Consider the following 20,784-nt stretch of genomic DNA (forward strand, 5'->3'; position numbering starts at 1 on the left):
ATTATCACAGAAGGCTTCTATTTATTCCTCATGTGTTCTTTTCCCACACCAGTGGTTTTGAGTTAAACAATCTTAGATGTTTTCTGTCGCTTTAAAAATTTGTAAGTCCTTCAGTCACTTGCCTTCACAAATTTTGGTTGCATAACATTGCTCTGAATTGGAACTCGTGGGGAGGCGCCCCTCCCTACCCCAGCAGTTTATCTCCTGTGGGTTAGGATTAGCTTCTTTCTAACTGTTGTTGATTCTCTAAACATTCTAATGCCAGCAGGCCAGGCTTCTCCCTGCAGATTGTGAGACCAAAGCCTTCCAGAAGAGAGCCAGTAAAATCCCAAGCGTGTTAGGAGGAGTAACAGCTGCAGGGTGCACCACCCCGGGGCCCGGCTCCTGAGGACCAAGGCCAGGAGCTCCCAGCCATCTTGGTCTTAACGCACCACATGATGGCCAACTCCAGTTGTGGTAGTGACGATAGATTCGGCCACTGGCTGTCAGAACGGAGTCCTGGGATGTGTCAGGTTCCCTTGCTTCTCCCCATTTTCCATCCTGGGAGAAGAAGTCTGGAGCCTGTTGCTGCAGGACTGGGCATACCAGGACTGTTGGGGGCGCTCCAGTTTCCCTCTGCCCTGCACTCCTCCTGGCCCCACCTAACCGCTCTCATCTGCAGTCAGCATATGACTCTCAGATGTTGTAATCCCTTGTTACCCAAATATACTTATTTATAGCCTGTTTTTAAAAAACGACTTAAGACATCTTGCCAATGTATGTATAATAAGGCAAATTTAAAAAAATTCAAGATACGGGGCAAAGGAAATTATGAGTAGGAAAATCAGGCATGACCCAACTAAAACTTAGTTCACAAAGTTCAAATTACAAATACAATCCCCTGGAGGCACTTTAGAGGCAAGTGACAGAACATTTCTTTTTTTGAGTTTTCTAGCAGTCAAAGCAAAGGGTAAAATTCATGTGTCTGTAAGATACAGACCTCAGTGCAAGAGAAGAGTGAGTCATTACAGTGCAAACTCCCCTCACCCATGCTGGCCAGAGGGGCAGAGCAGTCATATGGCAAGGCCCTTCTCAGCTGCCCCCCAGGAGCAGCAGACTTCTGCAGTGCTCCTTGAGGTGGGCTCAGTGGCAGCGAGGACCCCGCCAGAGGCCTGTGTAGGGGTTTCAGGCAGCTCATCCCTTCTCAAAACTTGCTCTCCTGAGGAGCCTCGAGTCTGGGAGACGTTCTGCCGCAAAGAGGACCCAGGTCATGTGAGTCTGGCAAGAATCCAGTGAGATCAGCCTGGCGAAGGCACTGAGAAGCCTTATGATGAAGAAACGGTCCCAGCATTCCTCAAACTGGTTTAAACCATTGAAATGCTTACATAGCACTCTGGGAAACCTTGATCTAAAATGGTTGCAAACAAACTAAAGGGCCAGATAGGGATTTTACCATACAGTCTCCATCATAACTGCTCAACTCTGCCATTATACTCAGAAGACATGGCTGTGGGCCAGTCAAGCTTCATTCATGGATACTGAAATCTGAATTTCATATAATGCTCACACATCATGAAATAATATCTGCTATGATTTTTCTCGATAGCATTCTAATTTTGATTTTTGATTGGCAATAACTTTAGTAGGTGTTATCACTCGTTCATAGAAATGAAAGTCTCACGACACCCACAGACATTTACTTCTAAGAAACTTCCTGGTTAATTCTCCAAGGAAACTAGTCAACTACAGTCCCCACCACGCTAATAGAATGTTCTGTCTGATTTTGAGTAGAGGGATGTTCTCGTGCTTCTTATGACGAAAGGAGGAGTCCCAAGACATTTCCACCACTGTCTGATGGTTCAGACTCAAGGCATAAGTTGTTTCTTGAATACTGTGTTTACAAAGCGTTTTGCCAGCTTTTATAAGGGATATAAAAAGCATGGTGTGCAGTGGAAGAGTGTTATAGTGAGAACGGGAAAGGGAATCCTTAGCAAAAGGAAAGATTATTTCAGGCAAAGTCACCTTCCTTTAAGGGGTCTTATGCAGGGTACCTCACTAGCGCAGACCAGGAAATTCCACATTGAGTGGTTTAAAACTCTGTTTTTGGAAGAGGCTGAAATGCATTTAGGTTCGGTATGAAGTCTTGGTGGGGCTTGGCATAAAGGATTCCATTTGGGGCCTGTGGTTTCTTTTTCTTTTTTATTTTTTTAAATCTTTTTTTTTTAAGATTTTATTTATTTATTTATACAAGCACAGGGTACAGTCAGAAGCGCGGGAGAGTGAGAGAATTCACCAGATCCAGAGTGGGAAGCAGAATAGGCAGACTGATGAAGTACACTGCTGAGGGGAGCAGCAGGCTGCAGGAGAGGTCTGTCGCGCCATGTGGGACCCTCACCGGTGGCCGGGGATTGAACCGGCACTGCAGAGGCTGCAGGCAGCTTCGCAGCCCAGTGCTCAAACACGACACCATGAGGGGAGGCCCTGTGTTTTCTTTTTAAAGAAAGCAATGCTATGAATTTGATGGGCAATATTCTCCACAGTGCTAAGTCTTCTTAAGTGACAATTGTGATGAAAGTTTTTAAAAATCTGGACAAGTATGAAGGAAAAAAATTAACCCATATTTCTAGCACCCATTGATCAACTTTACAATTAACATATTTTTTTACATTCATTAATTAAAAAAATCATGTTTAGAATTGTTAATTTTTAAATTAATAAACAGTAAAATTGGCCTTTGTGGTACAGTTCTGTGAATTTTAAAATGTGCATAGAATAAGCACCAGAGCAAGCACCTCTTTATAACCACACCTTCCGTAGCACCCAGCGACCTCTGATCTGCTGTCTGTCCTATAATTTGCCTTTTTGAGACTGTCATATAAATGGAGTCACATATCATGTGAGCTGTTGAGAGTGACTTCTTTAAGCAGCATAACACCTTTGGGATTCACCCCGGTAGTTATGTGTATGAATCATCCATCCCCTTTTGTTGCTATGTAGTATTCTTTGTGTAGACATACCAGAGTCTGGTTATCCATTACCCAGGGGGTTTTTTTGTTTTTTGTTTTTAACATTTGGACATTTCTTCAATCCAGAATTGTGTAAAAATCAACGCATATATTTAATGGGGATTTTTGTTTCCTCGACAAACCGTTGAGTTATGGTGCGTGTCTGGATCCAGCTCTGTAGGGAGAGATGATCAGTGCGAGGGGTCGGGTGATTTCTTCTTCCTTGGCACTCTCCATTTTCATGAAATGAGAGGAGCAACAAGTCACTGTTCCTTGAAGGACAGGTTCTCATCAGCCCCCAAGGAAGAGAAAGGGCAGCCAGAACTGACCACTGGGGAGAAGTTCACTGAAGGGGTTTGTCTCTCTTGTTGATAACTTTTTGGGGAAGCCTCATTTTGGAAGCTACTGAGCCCTATTCCACCTGAATCAAGGAGCAGTCGGTGCCCGCTCACAGGGAGGAAGAGAGAGAGAGACACGTGGCTCCCACTTGTCCATGCCCTGCCTCACGTCTTACTGCAGACCTCAGCTGTCCTCAAGGCTGTGCCACAGTGGAACGAGTTTCTCTGATTTGCAACATTTTTAATTGTATCTTCGATCTTTCCTAGGAAAGACTGTATTTTCACCATTGACCCTTCCACTGCCCGGGACCTCGATGACGCCCTCTCCTGCAAGCCACTTGCTAATGGTAGGATGGAAATTTCTATATGGTTCTGGAGGGTGGGCAGTCTGCACACCATGGGGTCGGCCTGGCCCTCTGGTGCCACCCAGCAGTGTGATATGCAAGGCTGGGTTTGATTTGTTCCTGCGCTTGCGCTTGGCCCCTGAGCCCACATGGCCTACAGCCCGAGGTTTGTGTCCTTGGTGACTTTGGTGGGGTCGAGATGAGAGCTGTCCTCTTGCAAGACCCTTCCTGGGAAGAGGCAGCGGTGAGAAGAACGGCTTCCAGGCCATGTCCTTCAGAAGTGCCAGAGAGGGTAGAGGTGTGAAAGAAAGCAGGCCCCTAGGCGCTTTGCTGAGGGTGAGCACTGGGTTGTTTACTGGAACATAAAAGAGTGGAGTGATTCTGGGGTGCGCTCCACAGGCAGCTCAGCTGTGGCCCATAGAGCACCTTTCCTGAGGGTGCCCCCCAGGGCTGAGCAGGGGCGGAGGCTACTCCAGGAGGTTGTCTTCTGTCCAGCAAATTGCAAAAAGCAGCTATTCTGGGTTCTTTAAACATTCACTTGGGATGGAGCTGAGCAGAGAAAAGTGGGCTTGAGGCCAGTGATCTTTGAAAACTACAGCAAGGTGGAGGGAAAGAGCAACATATTCTATCCATCCCCATTCCCACACCCCCACCCCAGGTGAACTACTCAGTGTCCTTGGCGGCTATGCCTCACTACCTTCTAGGCAGGCTCCCAGGGGCTGCTTTGGCCCCAGGCACTCCCAGAGATGGCTTTGACCTTGACGCCTGGCCCAAGAGGGTGTCCACCTTGAGGTTTCAGTCTGCTGCAGGATGTGGGTGCCCAGTGGCCTGGTCTTTTCGAGCATGGCCGATACGGTCTCCTACGCCAGGCTCTGCAGCTTCGCTGTGTAACTGCCCCTCTGCTGCAGCAGGCCGTGACCTTGCCCACCAATGCTTGTATCTTCTCTTAGTGTGAGTCACCCTTAAGAGGATGGGCCAGATTGCTGAGGATTTTATATTAAAGAACTTTGCGAGGAAGGTAAAGCATAAAGAAAGTTCCATGGAAATTTTAGTGGAATCATCCATTTTTAAAACCCCAAATTTGAACATTCCACTTAAAAAAGCAACATGGCATTGGTGCCTTATATTCTGAGCAATCCCTGCTGTGTGCCAAGGCTTGGGCACCCGCCCTCAAGCACCAGTGCCAAGTGCCCCCAGGCAGAAAGCCAGGTCACAGGGGCCTCCCTTCCCGTGTTCGCCTTCTCCCGCGGGCTCACTGTCCTGCCCAGGCTGTAGTCTACAGCTTGAAAACAGTTCCTTCATTAATTTCATCCACTTTTATAGTTGTTAATGGCAGAACCATGAGTCTTAACACCCGTTTCTCCATCTTGGCTGGCGCGTGCGGGTGTCCCTCTTGCGGGCGCCAGGGAGCAGCCTCGAGTCCCGCCCCACCCACTGTGCACTCTTGAGTTTCCTGTCCCGGGTTCCGAGTTACCAGCAGAAGATTAGGGTGGAAGTGGTAAGAGGTAGGGCAGGAAAGGCAGATGGAGGACAAATTGTACATGTCAGTACATTTTTAACCCCCAAATGCATTATTAGACCTGTTGTTTTCAGCGTGTTCAGGGGGCACCGTCAAAATGTGGAAGACGATTTAGCAGTGCAAGCCACAGGAGAGGGGCAGGCAGAGGCAGAGATGCTGTTGATGGGCAGGGACCTTGGGACTAAGATACTGGACGGGACATGGTAGAGAGTTGGCGGAGGTGGGGACCATGGAGACACGGAACGGGCGGCGAGGAGGAGTCGGTGGAAACAGGTCTTGGAGCTGCGAGGGTGGAGGTTTCCACCTGGGAGACGAGAAGCTGGAGTCCTCAAGTTCGAGACTGGGGAGGCGGGAGGAAGGTCTGGTTTGGGAGACAACGTTGACCCGGAGCTGTCTGTCTGATGTAATGTATTTACTGAAGCTGCTCAGTCCTTTCCAGAGAAGGGGCACAAATAAGCTGAGAGTGTGCCGTCCACCAGACTCTCAAGAGTGGCTGCAGAAAAGTTGCCCTGCCCCAAAATGAAGCAGCGGTTTTATTAGAATGATGGGATTATATGTGATTTTTCTCTTTTTTCGGGTTTCCAAATTTTTCTACTGTGGTAATAATAGTTTTACAATGAAAAAAAAAGTAATAAAGAAAATTATGAGGTGCCAGAAATCACGGCTACCCGGGAGTTCATTGCACCAGGTGATCAGAGACCTTCCATCTGCTCATTCCAGAGAGTTCACAGCTGGTCCTGCAGCGGGGCAGCAGGAAAGGACAGAGAAAAGGAGTCAGGGGCGCGCCCGAGAAGGCCAGAGCTGGCCAGCTGGGCGTTTTTATGGTGGCACCTCTACAGTTGGCCTTTGTGACAGCAGAGCCTGCCAAGGTCATTCATCCAGGGAGAAGAAAAGTGAAAGTCAGCTCCAGTTTGGACTGGGGCGAGGTTGGCGGCGTTCAGGTTCCGTTAGTTACCAGCTCATGTCAGTTCTGCTTAGAGGGAAAAATGTTCAGCGTTTCAAAAAGCAAATACTGTTTTCTGAGCATATTCACATCATCTATAACCACTTTTATTTTAAGAAAATGTAAAGGTCAGACTTTCCTTTGGTCCCACTGAAGTGTTGCAGTGACTGTTCCGTGCAACAGCTTCTCCCGGGCCCTGGCTCTCTTTCCGCAGAGGTTAGGAGTAGCCAGGACGTGCTACAGAACCCCCAACAGGGCGAGGCTTCGAGTCTGCAGATCAGTTCTGCAGAAACCGGTGGCACCTGTTCTCCAGTAGCTGGTGATCAGGTTGGGAGGCGCAGGATGCCCCCGCCCCTCCGGGAACCTCAGCTCTGGAAAGGCTTCTACCAGTCACCTCGCTAGGTAGCCCTCTCCTCTGGCAGCCCGGGGTCACACTGGCGGGGACGGTGCCCAGAAGCATTGCCAGCCTGCTGACTTCACTGTGCAGGTTCTCACTTTTGCTCGAGAAAATATTTAATAAGTGAATAAGTGGTGGTGTAATGATAACCGAGACTCTAGACAGTAAATCACACGCTGCGGGGTTTATTGCCGTAACAGAGCCTTGCAGCACACCTCACTGTTGACTTCACCGCTCAAGGGTGGGGTGCCAGTTGTCACATCACCCTCTGCTTTTCCAATTACCTCTGCAGCGTCCACTTATTGGATCTCCAGATTGCATTTGAGCTCTAGCCTCTCCGCCTTGCAGGCAGCCCGTTCTGCCTCGAGACCGAGGACTGGTAGGAAGTCCTTCCCTCCGAGGTCTGAAACACTGCTGCCCACCTGTGGTGCCCACCCCCGGCCCCACCTAGACCCCTGGGCTTCCTGCAGAACCGGCCTCTCTCGCGTGACGCCCCCCAACCCCGCAGCTGATCTTCACCTCTGAGCCCCAGGTTCTCGGCTGAGCGTCTCTGTGCTCCTCCGCGTCCTGTAGCGCATGAAGCGCGGGCCCTTTCCCATGTCTTGGGGTTACTTCTGCCTGAATGGGACCCAAGGGGAGGCCTCCACCCCCGTCAGGGCACAGTGACTGCCCCAGCCAGTTGCTCCTTATTGGACAGAACTGAGTCCAGAGTAACAGCCGCCCGTTCTGTTCCGTTCAACCAACATTATTGCTCGCTCTAGGCTCTGAGAGGAAATTGTCAGCCAAATGGGCCAGGACCTGTATTCAGCTTTTAGTTGATTCAGGCTCCCGACAGATCCTCCAGGAAATTGCTGTTCACTGTTGCCCTAGTGTCTGCTGCCCTCATGTTTTGTTCTCTGACGTGTGCTCTGCCTTTGACCACGGCGGGATTATCCTCGCCCGGCCTTACACATGAGGCTTGGGCTGGAGGCGGGCATGGGGAATGGATGCTAATGGGTTTGGGGTTCTTTTTGGCACGATGAAAGTTTTCTGGAATTAGATAGTTGCTAGTTGCACAACTTTGTGAATACACCAAAACCACTGGGGGAAATGAGTGAATGGATGAATGAATAAGAATAAATAAACAAACAAATTCATCCAACCTTGAGGCTTTCTGGAAATTGGAATTTACACCTTAACCACAACTTAGCAGAAGTCTTGATGGAATGCCCGGCTGGGTACCCACCGTCACATGCCTCTTGTCCGTCTCTTCTCCTCGCTGCTTTCACCTCTGAACCACGAGATTCGCACCCAAGGAGCCCACCCCTCAGCTCTGCCTCCGGCCACGCTTCACACCCTCGCGAGCATAGGCTTCTGGCTCCGGATAGGAGGACCTGCCCTCTGTCCAGGTAGAAGGAAGGCACCTCCTGGAGCAGGAGACTCGGGAGTGCACGTGCCCTGCTCTAGTCTAGGGGGTGCCAGTCTTCCTGCCTCCCTGGCTGCCTGGCTTTCGCTTTCCTGGGGAGGTTGGAAAGGGTGCCCTGTCCCCCTGAGCTAGTGAGGGGACAGGAGTAGAGCCTGTGAGAATCCTGTAGAATTCCTCAACCCGGTAGATTACCCATTTGATCCTGTTTGTCACCTGCCGAGAATTTCTTGTTATACTAACCCCTTTGGGAGGCGGTGAGGAAGCAGGGCCGGGGAGACAGTCTCCTGTGAGTTAAGATGGCAGCAGTTTTAAAGAGCGGAGAGCTGAGATGACACCTTTGGATCTGCTGTTGGGAAGGAAAAAGAGAACATGGGGTCCTGGAGCTTATGCACGGAAGGTTCCTGGGTCCCCTCCTCTGGTCTCACCTCTGGGGGCAGGGGGCTCTTGTTCACCAGACACTCACCAAAGCCCCATCCCATTCCCCTATGTTCTGTTCCCCCCTTCGCACACAGACAGCGGTCTCCAGCCCCGGGCCTGTCCTCCACCCCTGCACCTGCTCCCGCAAAGCTCCTCGCCAGAGTGGTCTGTGTTTGCCGTGGCCACTGCCCCTCCCTCTGCTCACTCCCTTTGTAGCACCCCTTGTGACTGCTCCAGGGGCTGGTGCCAGCCTCCGTCCCCAGTATCTGCTGCATTCAGACTTTTGTCTACTCTTCCCTCTTACTTTCACTCTTCCTTGGACTTGGGGATCCTTGGACTCAGGGGTTCTTGGACTCAGGGATCCTTGGACTCAGGGTTCTTGGCTCTGACTTTTGGGTGCTTTGGCCCAGTTGCCTGCTTTAGCTCTTCTGTCTCTGCCCTCTGCTTCCAGGGCGTCTGCAGAGCGTCTAGCTTTGCTGTGTGTTCCTTGGCCTCTGCCCCATCGCCTGCAGCCCTCCTCTGACCGGCTCAGGGTCTGACCGGTCACTTTCTCAGGAAGGCCTGCCCAGGCTGTGTTCTGCCTCTGAATCCACCCCTTCTGCCTCTTGCCACCTCCCACCTTTGTCCTCACACTCATCACCCCCGACACGCAAGTCACTCGCTCGTCTTACTTCCTACCCACCTCCCTCCACTGCCTGGAAGGGAGGCTGAGTAGGTGCCCACTGGATCTTGGCTGGCATTGGGCATGCAGAGGGAGGCATGTGCGCAGCAAAGGCCCAGGGGGACAGAAGCAGGGAGTTTGGGAGGGACCTGCACGGAGCCTAGAGCTTGAAGAGGGTGGCGGTGGTAGGTAAAGCAGGGATGAGGTCATGAGTTCCTTCATAGACCCTGCTAGAAAGTTTGCATCCTATGGAGGAGGCAGCCTTCTGAGTGAAGAGAAGTGTCCTCTGAACCTGTTTCCTCTCTGTGCATTTCCAAACTCATCCTCTTTCCCCCTAAACCAACTCTTTTCAGCGTTTCCTACTGAATGGACACACAGGTGGTTCAAGGTTGCAGCACCCTTACTCTGCACCCCCCATACTCTAATTCCCAACAACCCCTCCCCTCCCCCCAGATCACTGCTTGCTCTGTGGAGTTTGCTCTCCCTGAGAGACATCAGGTAGAAGTACCAAGGGGACAAGTACAAGGTGCCAGGGCCAGAGTTGGGGATTTGGAAGCCATTGATGCGTGGGCCTGGGGAGATGCCCAGCATCACCAACTAAGAGGAAGATGCAGGCCAGACCCCTGGGAGAGATGCCAGTGTAATAACCACGAGTACTGAGGCCAGGGAGATTGGGCCAAAGCTGAGGAGGGGGGAGGGGAGCCAGCCCGTGGTGAAGGAGTCGTGGAGATGGTTGGGGGGGCCAGGTAAGAGGGTTTGGCAACCTGATGTCGTTGATAGCCTTGGCGGAAGGTCTCAGTGGCTTCCAGGAGAGAAGCGGAGGCAGGTGGTAGAGGAAGGAGTGGAAACAGGAAACTTGGCTGTGAGAGGCCGGGAGAGCAAGGTGGGCAAGGGCAGAAGAGGCCTGTTCTTCGTTTTTTGTCTTTTTTTTTTTTAGGTTTTTTTTTTTTTCATTTTTTTATTTTGTACATTTTTTCATCATTTTTCATTTTTGCACAATGTATACATTCTCATCTTGGTTATAGTCCCCATACAATTCCCACCCCCTTTATTTTGACCCTACTACCTCCCCCCAATAGTGTGTCTCAGGTTTATGGTTGCTGGCCGATTTTGATTTTCACTTTATTATAATTAGTCTTTTTCCTGGTCCCGTATTTTGGTTTCCTAACTTCCTGCTATGAGTGAGACCATCTGGAGTGCAGGCAAGTGCTTTTTTCTTTGTTTTTAAGATGGAAGTGAGTCTAACGTCTGTATTGAGAGAAGCTGAAAGGAAAGGAGTGGTCAGAATTGATGATTTTGCAAGGCCGTGAAGAAGGTGGGGTGAATCCTGGAATAAGTGGAAAGTAAGGCCAAGACGCAGGGGGCGGCACCTCTACCTTTGATGCAGTCAGCTCTGAGGGGATGCGCTGAGGACTCACACCTGAGAGAATCGCTTCATCTGAGAGAAATAGAACCACCTGGTGAGGGTGCAGGCAGGGGGTGGTCTCTGGGAAGGAGAGCCAGCAGAAGCAGGAGAGACAGGGCAGGGAGCTGACAGGAGCCATCTGGTGTGCTGGGCTGGGAGCTATGTAGTCTGGGTGGCTCACAGTAGCCCCCACCCTCCCAGGTCTGGACACAGAGGCCACAGAGTTCCATCTTGGAGGTTTGCTGGGAGTTGAACCTCCTTCTCTTGCCTGCTTTCACAGAGGCATCCTCTGCCACCCCCTCGGCCAGTTTTTGTTTTTTTTTAAAGACCTGCCGGAATCACATTTGACTCCTCTGCCTCTTGGCACTGTCATCAGTAATCTCCTTCCCTCCTGCCTGTCCCCCCTCCTCCTTGCTGCCCTGTTCTGTCCCCTGCCATGTCCACACCAGGACCACAGTCTTTCACTTTTCTGCTTGAAAATCTCTCTGGACCTGTGGTCTGCAGGTTTCCTAGTCAAAGCCACCACCCCCTCCCCACCCTCCCACCTCCCAGGGCTCCTCCTTTCTAAGCACACATGCGTCTTAATAGCACCCCTCTGGGTCCTCCTGGCTCTGCAAATCCAATGCTCTCTCTCCTGCCTTCCCTTCTCTGCTTGCCCTTTGCCCTCTGGGGGCTGCCTGGCTCGCCTACTTCCCAGTTGGGGTGAAGTCCTGTTCCAGGGCAAGATAACACTTCTGCAGAGCTTTCATTTCTTACGGGCAGAATTGATTTGGGCCTCCCCTGTCAGCATACTGTCTTTGTGTCTCTCCTGCAGCAATGAACTTCATGACTTCATCTCGTTCCCCTTTGCTACTTTTCTAAGGGCAGGCAGGGCCTGGCGTTTTCGGGATAGCCCTATGTCCCTGGTGGCCTATGTGGCACCCTATGGTAAAAAGCCCTGGGCCAGGTCTAGCTGGCCCCTGCTGTGTTCTTTCAAGGGTTCGCCCCTTTTCCTCCCATTTGCTGGGCCTTTTAATCCCACTGCGCTCCAGCCTCCAGCGTCTGGGTTGTCCAGGGGCTCCTCAGCTGACTTCCAGTCAGTTCCCAGTGCTCTCCTAAAAAAGTCTATTTTTTGGGGGGTTGCATGGCCTTTTCCTCCTCACGATCAAGCCTCTCCGCATCGCTTCATGTCTCCATGATCCTGAAGAGGTTTCAGAACCACTTCTTGTGTTTAGGGTTCTCTGTCAGCCTGAGCCTCCAGCTTTCCCTTGCTCAGAGTGTCTCCTGTGTGACCTGCCTGCTTTCTCCTCCAGGCCCACAGCCTCACAGCAGCTTGCTTCACGGTCTGGTTTCTCTCCACTTTCCTCCTGGTCTGTATCCTTGCCATGTCTAAATTCAATGAGTGCTAATTTTCTGATAAAATCAACTTCCTGAATGAAGCTTAATGTGATAGCAAAACAGTTTGTGAGACAAAAGCCAGGAATTTTTTTCCTTTAACGATGCTGGCAGACAGGCTTGTTAGTTATGAAAAGCCTTTTAAACAACCACGTACAATTGCAGTGACAGTGTTCGTCCGTCAGTTTGGAGAAATAGAAAGCTGGTATCACAAAAATCCAAGTATTCCTCTGGGAACAGAAAGGTCTTAACTAAATGATGTGTTGAAACATTGAAAATTCAATTTAATTTCCCTCAGTTAGGAGTGTTTGGAGGTTAGGTTGGTATGTAGAGATAATGTTCATACCAGAACTTAGAAATCTGGTGGCATTTAGAGAATGAATATCAACTTGAAATGGTTATCTGCAGCATCTCCTCAAGACTAGAGAGCTAGAAGCCAGCAGACAAGAGCTGCTGTTTAGTTTGCATGGGGCTGAAGCAAAGTGTGATGGTGGTGGTTTCTGTCTCAAAAGGATCACAGACCACCTTGAGACTCTCGTGACAGTTACAGATTCTCTTCCCAGAAATATGCACAAATGTGTATGCATACAATATATTGCATAGGGCTTATAGTTCCAGAAATATTACAGAATGAATATCCTGAAAATTCCTTCTTCAGTAAGACTCTTTAAATGTATTTTTTTTTAAATGTATGATTGAACTGGCAAGAAAGTTTGGCAAGTTCTCAGAAGCCAGGAGTGAAATGAGACTAGATAACCAAAGGAGGGTATATGTGCCAAAGCAGCTAAGCTGATGGCATCTTCTGATGCCTGGTGAGCCAGTGTGCTCAGTGCCTAAATTTAACAGTACCTGCATGTCCGTAAAATTCCAAGCCATGTGCTTATTTTAAAGTCATACCAGGTGAACAATGTTTCCAGAGGCCTGGCAGAATCATAAGCATATCCTTTCTGGAAGAATTAACCCTCAACCAAAACCTTAAAGATTTGCCAAAACTAAAGTTCTGGTAAACTTATAAATGTAAGTGCACAAAAAGTCAGGAAGCATGCAAGGAGATAAAGCACTGTGGGCCAGAGTCAGCAGAAAAAGCACATAGTAGAGTCACACCCACAGTTTCTGGATGTTAAAATTATTGACTATAAAATATAAAATAAGTCTTTTATTGTGTTTAAAGAAACTCAAGAGTGAATTGAAAGTATGAATGGGGACTAATAGACTGTCAGATGATGAAGAGATATGAAAAAGAACTGACATCTAGAAATGAAAAATTATAAGTAAAACTTAAAACTCAACACACTGGGTTAAACAGCACAATATATTTAGCAAATAGGGCATTAGAGAATTGGGAGATGATCTGAAAAAGTTTGTGGACAAAGAGGTAACAAGAATTGATGAAAAGAGTGGTTAGAAATGCTGGAGGAATAAGGACTTTCAGTTTTAAGAATTTCGGAAGGAAATAACAGAAAGATGGGAAGAGAAAATAATGACTCTAAGAACGTGTTTTTATTATTTTGGAGGAGGTTAAAATCTAGAATTTAAGAACAATAAGATTTTTAGAATAACCATTAAAATAGATTTTTAATTTAATTCCATTCCAGTCAAAATATATTATTTCATTAACTTTAAATGTGTTGAAGCTCACTGCTCAACATGCATAGAAGCTGATTATTATGACACCAATTTTTTTTTAAGATGTATTTATTCATTTACACAAGCATTGGGTATAGTCAGAAGCGCAGGAGGATGAGAGAATTCACCAGAGCCAGAGTTGGGGACAGAACAAGCAGACTGATGAAATATACTGCTGAGGGGAGCAGCGGGCGCTGCAGGAGAGGTCTGCGCGCCATATGGGACCCTCGCGGGTGGCCAGGGATCAAACCGGCACTGTAGAGGCTGTAGTTTTTGCACTGTTTGTGTAAAGTACATTGTGCTTTATGGGGAAGTTATGGTCAGGGAGCATATAATATTCAATTGTGATCTATCCTTTTGGCTTTCATTTGTTTCTTTATAGTATAAGTGAAGTTTCTTATAGATTTATTTTTTTACCCAATCTATCTCTGCTAGTTAGTTCAAAATTTTAGATCATTTAGATTTAATTTCAGGTATAGTTGGGTTGGGTATAAGTCTATTATCTTGGTATTTTCTATTTATGCCATCTGTTCTTTATTTTTTCTGCCTTCTTTTGAGTTGAGTGTTTTTTCAGCTTTCCATTTTCACTCACATTTTGGTGCTATTATTGTCATACATTGGTTCTGTGCAATTTAAAAATTCTGTAAGGCGTTGTTGTTAATAAGAGATCTGGAAAATTCTCATGTATTTGTAAATTTATCAGTATACTTTTAAGTGAATCAAAGAAATCACAAGACAGACTGACAAAAAAGCTTCATTCAAATCATAATTGAACTATAAACAAAATCTGCAAGAGGCAGCTGCACTACTTCCTCTAGGCTGTTTGCCTTTCCATGGCCTTCCACACAGAATTCCAAATGCTCTCTTCCGTAGCACCTAGGGTTTCTCCCCTACTTCCCTCACACCACCCAGGAGCTACCTAACTCTTTGAAATGTGTTCCATGCTGACCTACAGGCTACATACCTGAGAGCCAAGGATTGTTTAAAAGTCTTCATTGCCAAGGGGCCATCAAAAAGAAAAAGCTGCCTTCTCTAATCAAAGAACCACAGATGCCCTAAGGTTTGCTGTGGAGGAAGAATTTCAGACAGCCGAACCACATGCATGTCCTTCACTTGGACACCCACTTCCTCTTTTCCAGCCAGTATTCCTTCTAGCTGACTTTAGGAGCTGACAACACTCATCACCACTTTAACTATTCAACAGGAATTTGAAAAGAGAGTAACAAAATATCAAGAAGTTTCTTGCTTCCGCTGTTCCAGGATCTTGGCCTGTCTAACGTGTCCCCCCCAAACTGTGACCATCACCCTAGCACCTCCCCTCAACAGCGCCCTCCAAAAGTCTAGACCTAAGAGGTTTCTGAAAAGAGGCCTTGGGCCTACTGTGCTCTTCACTGCTCCTACCTTGAACTGTGCACCTTACCTTGCCTGGCAGTTCACTCTGGCTGGATCCCACCTTCAACTAAACACCCTCGAAACCTTTCTTTGACAAGGGACAGAAAGACAGACTCCTGACTTTTGTCATAGAGGTGACTGGGTGGGGAAATGGGCTTTGCAATCAGAATCTTATTTCAAGCACTGCAGAGAAAACAGTGCAGCCCTTTGTACCCTCCCTGTCCTGCCTTACTGGAGGACCAAGAGGACAGATAAATACATAGAGCTATAAATCCCACACATGCCCGTGTGTTCCCCTGAGACCCCGGAGGCAGCCTGGCACATGCCTTCTGTCTTAGTGCCCCTGGCTTTTCCTCTCAGCCATTCCTCTCACCTCCAGGTATCTTTTTCAGCTCCTTAGCTACTCTCTTGCAAGGGTTCTGCTGTGCAAACCTTCTAGCCTTTGAAAATTTGACTTCATCTCAGACAGCATGTCTCCATTTAAACCTCCAGATTCAGCCCCCATCTTCTCTTAGCCTACTGATTATGCTTCTCACTGGCTCATCCAATTCAATGATCTGGACCCTGAAGCACCATGTTTCAGAGGGAAGGCCTTCCTCAGTAGCGAACATGATACTGGAAGAGGCAGCTCCAAACTTAATTAGGAAAGTCTAATCTACTGGCTTTTGTCTCTGACATCTTCATGGTGTGCAGTGCTTCCGGCGCTGTTTCCTCCAGGCCTTCTGAGCTCAGGCAAATCTCTCGATTTCAGACAAAACTTATTTTCGTAGTATGGCCCTTGGTCATGAGCCTGGGAAGAGAAATGGAAATTGGTGTCGCGCTGTCAGCTCATAAATGCACATCTTTGCCACTCACTGGGGCACTGGTGAGCGAACAATTTTAGCTGTCCTTGTTGTCTGATCATTTTTTACTGAATCGTACCTTGACTCAAAAAATCCAAGTAACTGAATAGCCATGCGAGGCCTCTGGCATGGAGGTGGGCTTCTGGGATGCTTGCCAGTGAGTTCCTGTTTTGAGGACACAGAATCTAAGTGGAAAGATTAAGTGGAGAGACAGCTCCACCCCTCCAAGTCTTATTCCTATGTTCCATTCAAATCTCGCTAGCCTGATTTCTGTGGGGTCTGGGCTTTGGAAATTCTCCTTTTTCACGGATGTCTCAGTGCACCTTGTTAAACCAAATTTGGACGGTGGCCTGTTCATCTGCTTCCAGCTCTGCTGATTGGTTCCAGTTTCCTTGCTCATTAAAGCCAAGATAATCTGGCACCCACCAGTTAGGCATCTTCAAGTCTCTGGCACCAAGGTAAACCTGGAAGCCAGTTAAGAAGTCTCAGGGATCCAGCACACTCTGCATGATGAGAGGTGCTTGTGGTATCCCAGAAAGAGCACTGGGACAGGAGCAGGAGCCGGGCTCTTTTCTCACCTTGGCCTCCACTGCAGCGTGTGAGGGCATGTCGGTGATTTCTCTAAAATTTTCTTGGCTTGGCTCTAAGATGGATGCTTGGACTACACAGTTTCTCGAGTGTCTTCTGTCCCACAACACTTGGCTAAAGGAGTAAAGCTCCGTGAATGCCTCTTGTTGCAAAAACCCAACCTAGCTTGAAAGGTATTGGGAACAGCTGTCTGAAGTTACATGTACCTATGCTTTTCCACAAACGTAGGTGGTGTGACAACAAAATGAGAAGAGGTATCATCCCTCTCCAGAGGAAAGAATTAGCCTCTCCATGCCTCACAGCTCCCTGATCTATAAAATGGACATCTAATTTTAAATTGCTGGGGAGATTAAATGAGACAATCCCTGGCACATAGAGAGCTGTGCCAGACAAAAGTATGTGCTCAGTGAAAATTATTTAAATAGAAATGGAAAGGTTAACATTAATACAGAATTGTAGTTAGGTTATGCTGAAATAATAAACGTTCAATTGCTATTCAGAAGCCAGGTGAGAACACAACAGAGGATCCAAAACCAGACCAACATATACATAAAATCACCTGGTTTTCAACGAAACTATCACTGCAGGTGGTGAGGAAAAGATGGCTTTATGAATAAATCACTCTGGGTCAATTGGATGTCCACACGGAAAAGCAGTGAACTTTGCTTTGATGCTATTTTCACACCATACATAAAAATCAGTCCACGTGGCTCATTGATGTAAGCATGGAAGGTAACACATTACTATTCTAAAAGCATTAGCAGCTCTAAGAGATAACATAGAAGAAAAACCTCAGAACTTTGGGTTTCTTAAGTGGGATACAAAATGCATTTACCTTAAAGGAAAAGAGCGACATATTACATTTCATTAAATTTAAGAACTTTATTACAAGACACCATTCAGAGAATGAAAAGGCAAACCACAGAGGGTGAGAAGTAAGAGATGTCTCCAGCCAAGGACTGGAGTTACGTAGGCACTTCGTAAAAGAGGAATGCCGGTGGCCAAAACTTATGAAAAGTGCTTAATATAATGCATTAGTTCACAAGAGAAAAGGCGCTTATAAAAAACCTGGGAAACTGTAATTGATATGCAGGTAGTTCCAAAGTAGAAAGTGACCCGCGGTTCCAGGAGCACGTGACAAGGTTTTGATGTCAGTGAGTATTTATTGTCCCCAGAGAGGAGTCACTTTGGTCATGTTGAAAATCCTCCTCCAGTCTACTGACTTGTCTCAAAATGTGAGTCTTTTCAGTGTTACCTTGAGAGGACTCGTAGCCTGTAGATTTGAGAAAGCAGCAGTGGGAAGCTCATCAAGTATTGATACAAAGGGGGCAAATCCCAGCAATGGGTGAGGGTTTAAGCTCAGGAACCCAACCTTGATGCAAGGGGTCTGACCTCCCAGGCCTCGGTAGCCTCATCTGTGGAAAGAGATCCATCCCGCACTGGGAGGATTCAATGAATAAAGTATCTAAGAAGCAAGTAGTCAGTGGATGTTGTGTCAGGGGCCATTAGGGTGGATTCCTGTCTCGCACATGCATGAATTAGGGATGTGATTTTTTTTTTCTTAACTTTTGGAAAGCGTTGGAGAGTTAGAAAAGAGTTTCTCTTTCATGCAAAGGGATTAATTAGTGAAACTGAGTAACTCAATCCAAAAACAGCTAATAGGGCATGGTGAGAAAATAACAAGAACCTCGCCATGTGAGAAAAGCCATTAAGTTTTTGTCACCAGGCTCTAAAGCTTTGAAAAGCCCTTGCCTCTCAAAATTCAAGGTGAATGCGAATGTTGCTTTAATTTCAGCTGAAAGGGGGGTCGGAATTGGATTACACAGTTGATAATAGTGAGCAGTTGGTGAATAGGCATTTAAATACACATAGATGTTTCTATTTCTTTAAAACTTGTTGAAAATTGTATAGCCATCGCTTTTAATGGACTATTGGAGCCTAGTAATTATGATTCGTTAACAGAGGCTTTTAAAAAATAAAAAACTCCACAAATGAGTGTGAAAACCAGCTAAAATTGGGTTTTCAAACCTACATCACTGGAAAGTGCTGGCCCAGGTCGAGCATTCCTGCACATCCATACCCCGGGGCGGAACAGCAGCGACAGAAGCCAGGGCTCCCGTCACACTCCGGCAAGAACGCGGTTGTTTCTCAGCCGTCGGGCACGCCCCGTCCCTGCTCCGTGGTTTGCCTGCAGAGTGCCTCGGTCCTTGTCCACCAGGAGAGCTGTCAGCTGGCCTGCCACCCCCTCGCTGCCTCCTGCCAGACGCCAGTGCTGCTTTTCTCGGTGTGTGGTGGGGAACCAGCGCTGGAGAAGGGGCGGCGCACAGCATTGTGTTGGCATGTTTTCCCTGAAGAAACCAAAATGTAAAATGGGCTACCCATTTATGATTAAAAATAATTAGAATTTTCATGTAAGCAAAAGGATAAATCCGTTATCCTACTCCATGGAGAAAGCCATTATGACCATCTTGATCGCTTTCTTCCCAGACCTTTGTTAAGTCTGGTTTGCATTTTTTATTTTATACTTTTTAGCTTTATGATTTTCTAGCATTTGAGAGTTAAACACATTCCCAACATGTATAAAGTAGAAAGGGATAGTCCGCGGAGCTTCAGCCTCCACAGCTCATCCATGGGGTCAGTTGAATCCCGCTCTGCCGAGAGGTAGCTCTCTCCTGCCTCTGTTGGCTTCTCTCTCCCCTAAAGCTCTTAGCTAGTTTTACTTAACTAGATTTTTCCTTTTTAAACTGTTTCCTTTCCTTGGCTTCAACCCTTGCAAACATTTTTTTTTTTAATTTTTGGATAGAGAAATTTGAACATACACAAAAGTAGACAGAATAATATAATGAGACCCGCTGTTCCCATCACCCAGCGCAGGCAACCCTGAAACCAGGGCCAAGCCGCTCATTCACACCCCGCCCCCCATCCCTGCCCCAGCCCGTGTTATCAGGACCTGCTAACGCTGCTTCTACCTTCAAGGGTCCTTCTCGGCCCCTCTGACTTCGCTCTTGTTTGGCACTGAGGGAGCACAGATGCCCGCCCAGCGTCTCTCCGAGCTGCCCTGGGGCCTGAGCTGGGCTCTGCATCCCAGGCCTGACCGGCTGACCTGGGCTTCCCCCACTCACTCCTGAAACGCCTGGAAATTCCCAGACGCTGGGTGTGCCAGCTTCACATGCTCAGCTCCTCATCCTCTTTCCTGTTAATGAAGGAGGCCATTGCTCAAATCATTTGGAAGGGGCAAAGCGGAATTTACTGCCTGGGTGTTCCTCTTCCATGCTGTTCATATAAATTTAAACTTAGATTCCTGAGAATTAGATTGAACATGACAAAAATTGCTGTGTGGGCAGTTTAGTTGAGTACTTGCAGATTGATAGAGTCCTGTGTAATAATGAAGGGAAAAGGTTCTGTAAGCTGCTGAGTTCCAGAAGGTGAGCTCACCAGTTACGGCGTTTGCAGCTAAAGGTTCTCGTTAACTCTTTGCTGGGTGGCGAAGAGAAAATATAAAAGAGACAATCCGTAGGCTTTGCAAATCCTGGCCTTTGGGGGGACCTGAGAAATCATGTGGTACAAACCCCTCCTCAGACACGGGGGCCTTGTATTCCATTCAGTTTGACATGTCCCAGAATCATTAAACTTTCACTCTTTTTAAGTATAGGAACCCCCCTCAGACCGCCTCCGCGCCTCGGCCGTGGAGCGCTGCCATGCTCGCTGCAGCCCTGGTCGGCTCCATGTTTGATTACATAACCCAGTACCACGCAGAACTGGAAGACGTCAGGGTCTGAGTGGTCCTCTACCCTCACGGCCCAATCAGAATTTCCATGAAAGTCGGAATTCGCTTACCCCGATGAAAGGTGCAGCTGGTCGGTAGCCACCCGGTCCTCCAGACCCCGCTGTTTCCCAGCTGAGGCGGCTGTCCCTGCCGCTGAGGGGGGAGCCATGCTAAGGCTGGTCTTGCATCCTGGTGGGAACTGCTGCCCAAAGCTAGCGCCTCCCTGTGGGGACATCCGGGCGGCAGAGGTCCTCTGTCTTAGTCCTCAGGCTGGATCCCCCTTTCTGAGCTCCCAGAGCACTACTTCCTACCGTGTGCTGTTGGGAAGACCCACCAGAGGCAAGAGGGTGACCGGGCCTGAGAATGCAGGCCCAAAATGGTGCCCATCGATGGCACCTCTTAGCCTGGCCTCCCACCAACCCTCCTCTCCCTACGGCACCCTGGACATCAGCGCAGGCGGGGCTCGCTTCTTCCCGTGTGGACGGTGTTCTCCCAGGGCCCGCCGACACGCAGCCTGCAGGGCTCCTCTGCCACCCTGCCCACTGAGGCAGGGCTGGGTGGGGGGACTCGGCACGGCCTGCACTGATGCCCAGCTGCTAAGCCACGTGACACCGCAGATGCTTTGATGCGCTGCATCGTCCAGGACAGATGCCCACACGCAGAGGACCCAGCGGCCCATGGAGTGGAGAATGGGGAGGCCCCTCAGGGTCAATTTTCTATCCAGATGTTCTGTTTTGCTGAAAACTGTGACCTGGTCTCCCTGCACTGCCAAGTGTGTCTCTG

The 20,784-nt window shown here is 48.2% G+C and overlaps 1 protein-coding gene across 1 annotated transcript in view; it reads left to right on the forward strand.

Moving 5' to 3' along the window:
- DIS3L2 (DIS3 like 3'-5' exoribonuclease 2) overlaps positions 1 to 20,784 on the forward strand; it is a gene marked incomplete at both ends in the record, with an annotated part of 249,293 nt that overhangs the window by 134,476 nt on the left and 94,033 nt on the right. Inside the window, one exon of the mRNA XM_084227980.1 lies at positions 3,590 to 3,669. Coding sequence (XP_084084106.1) covers positions 3,590 to 3,669 — 80 coding nt within the window. The remainder of the gene's footprint in view (positions 1 to 3,589; positions 3,670 to 20,784) is intronic.

The sequence above is a fragment of the Talpa europaea genome (genome assembly GCF_964194135.1).
Source record: "Talpa europaea genome assembly, chromosome: 1".
In the NCBI taxonomy this organism is placed as follows: Eukaryota; Metazoa; Chordata; class Mammalia; order Eulipotyphla; family Talpidae; genus Talpa; species Talpa europaea.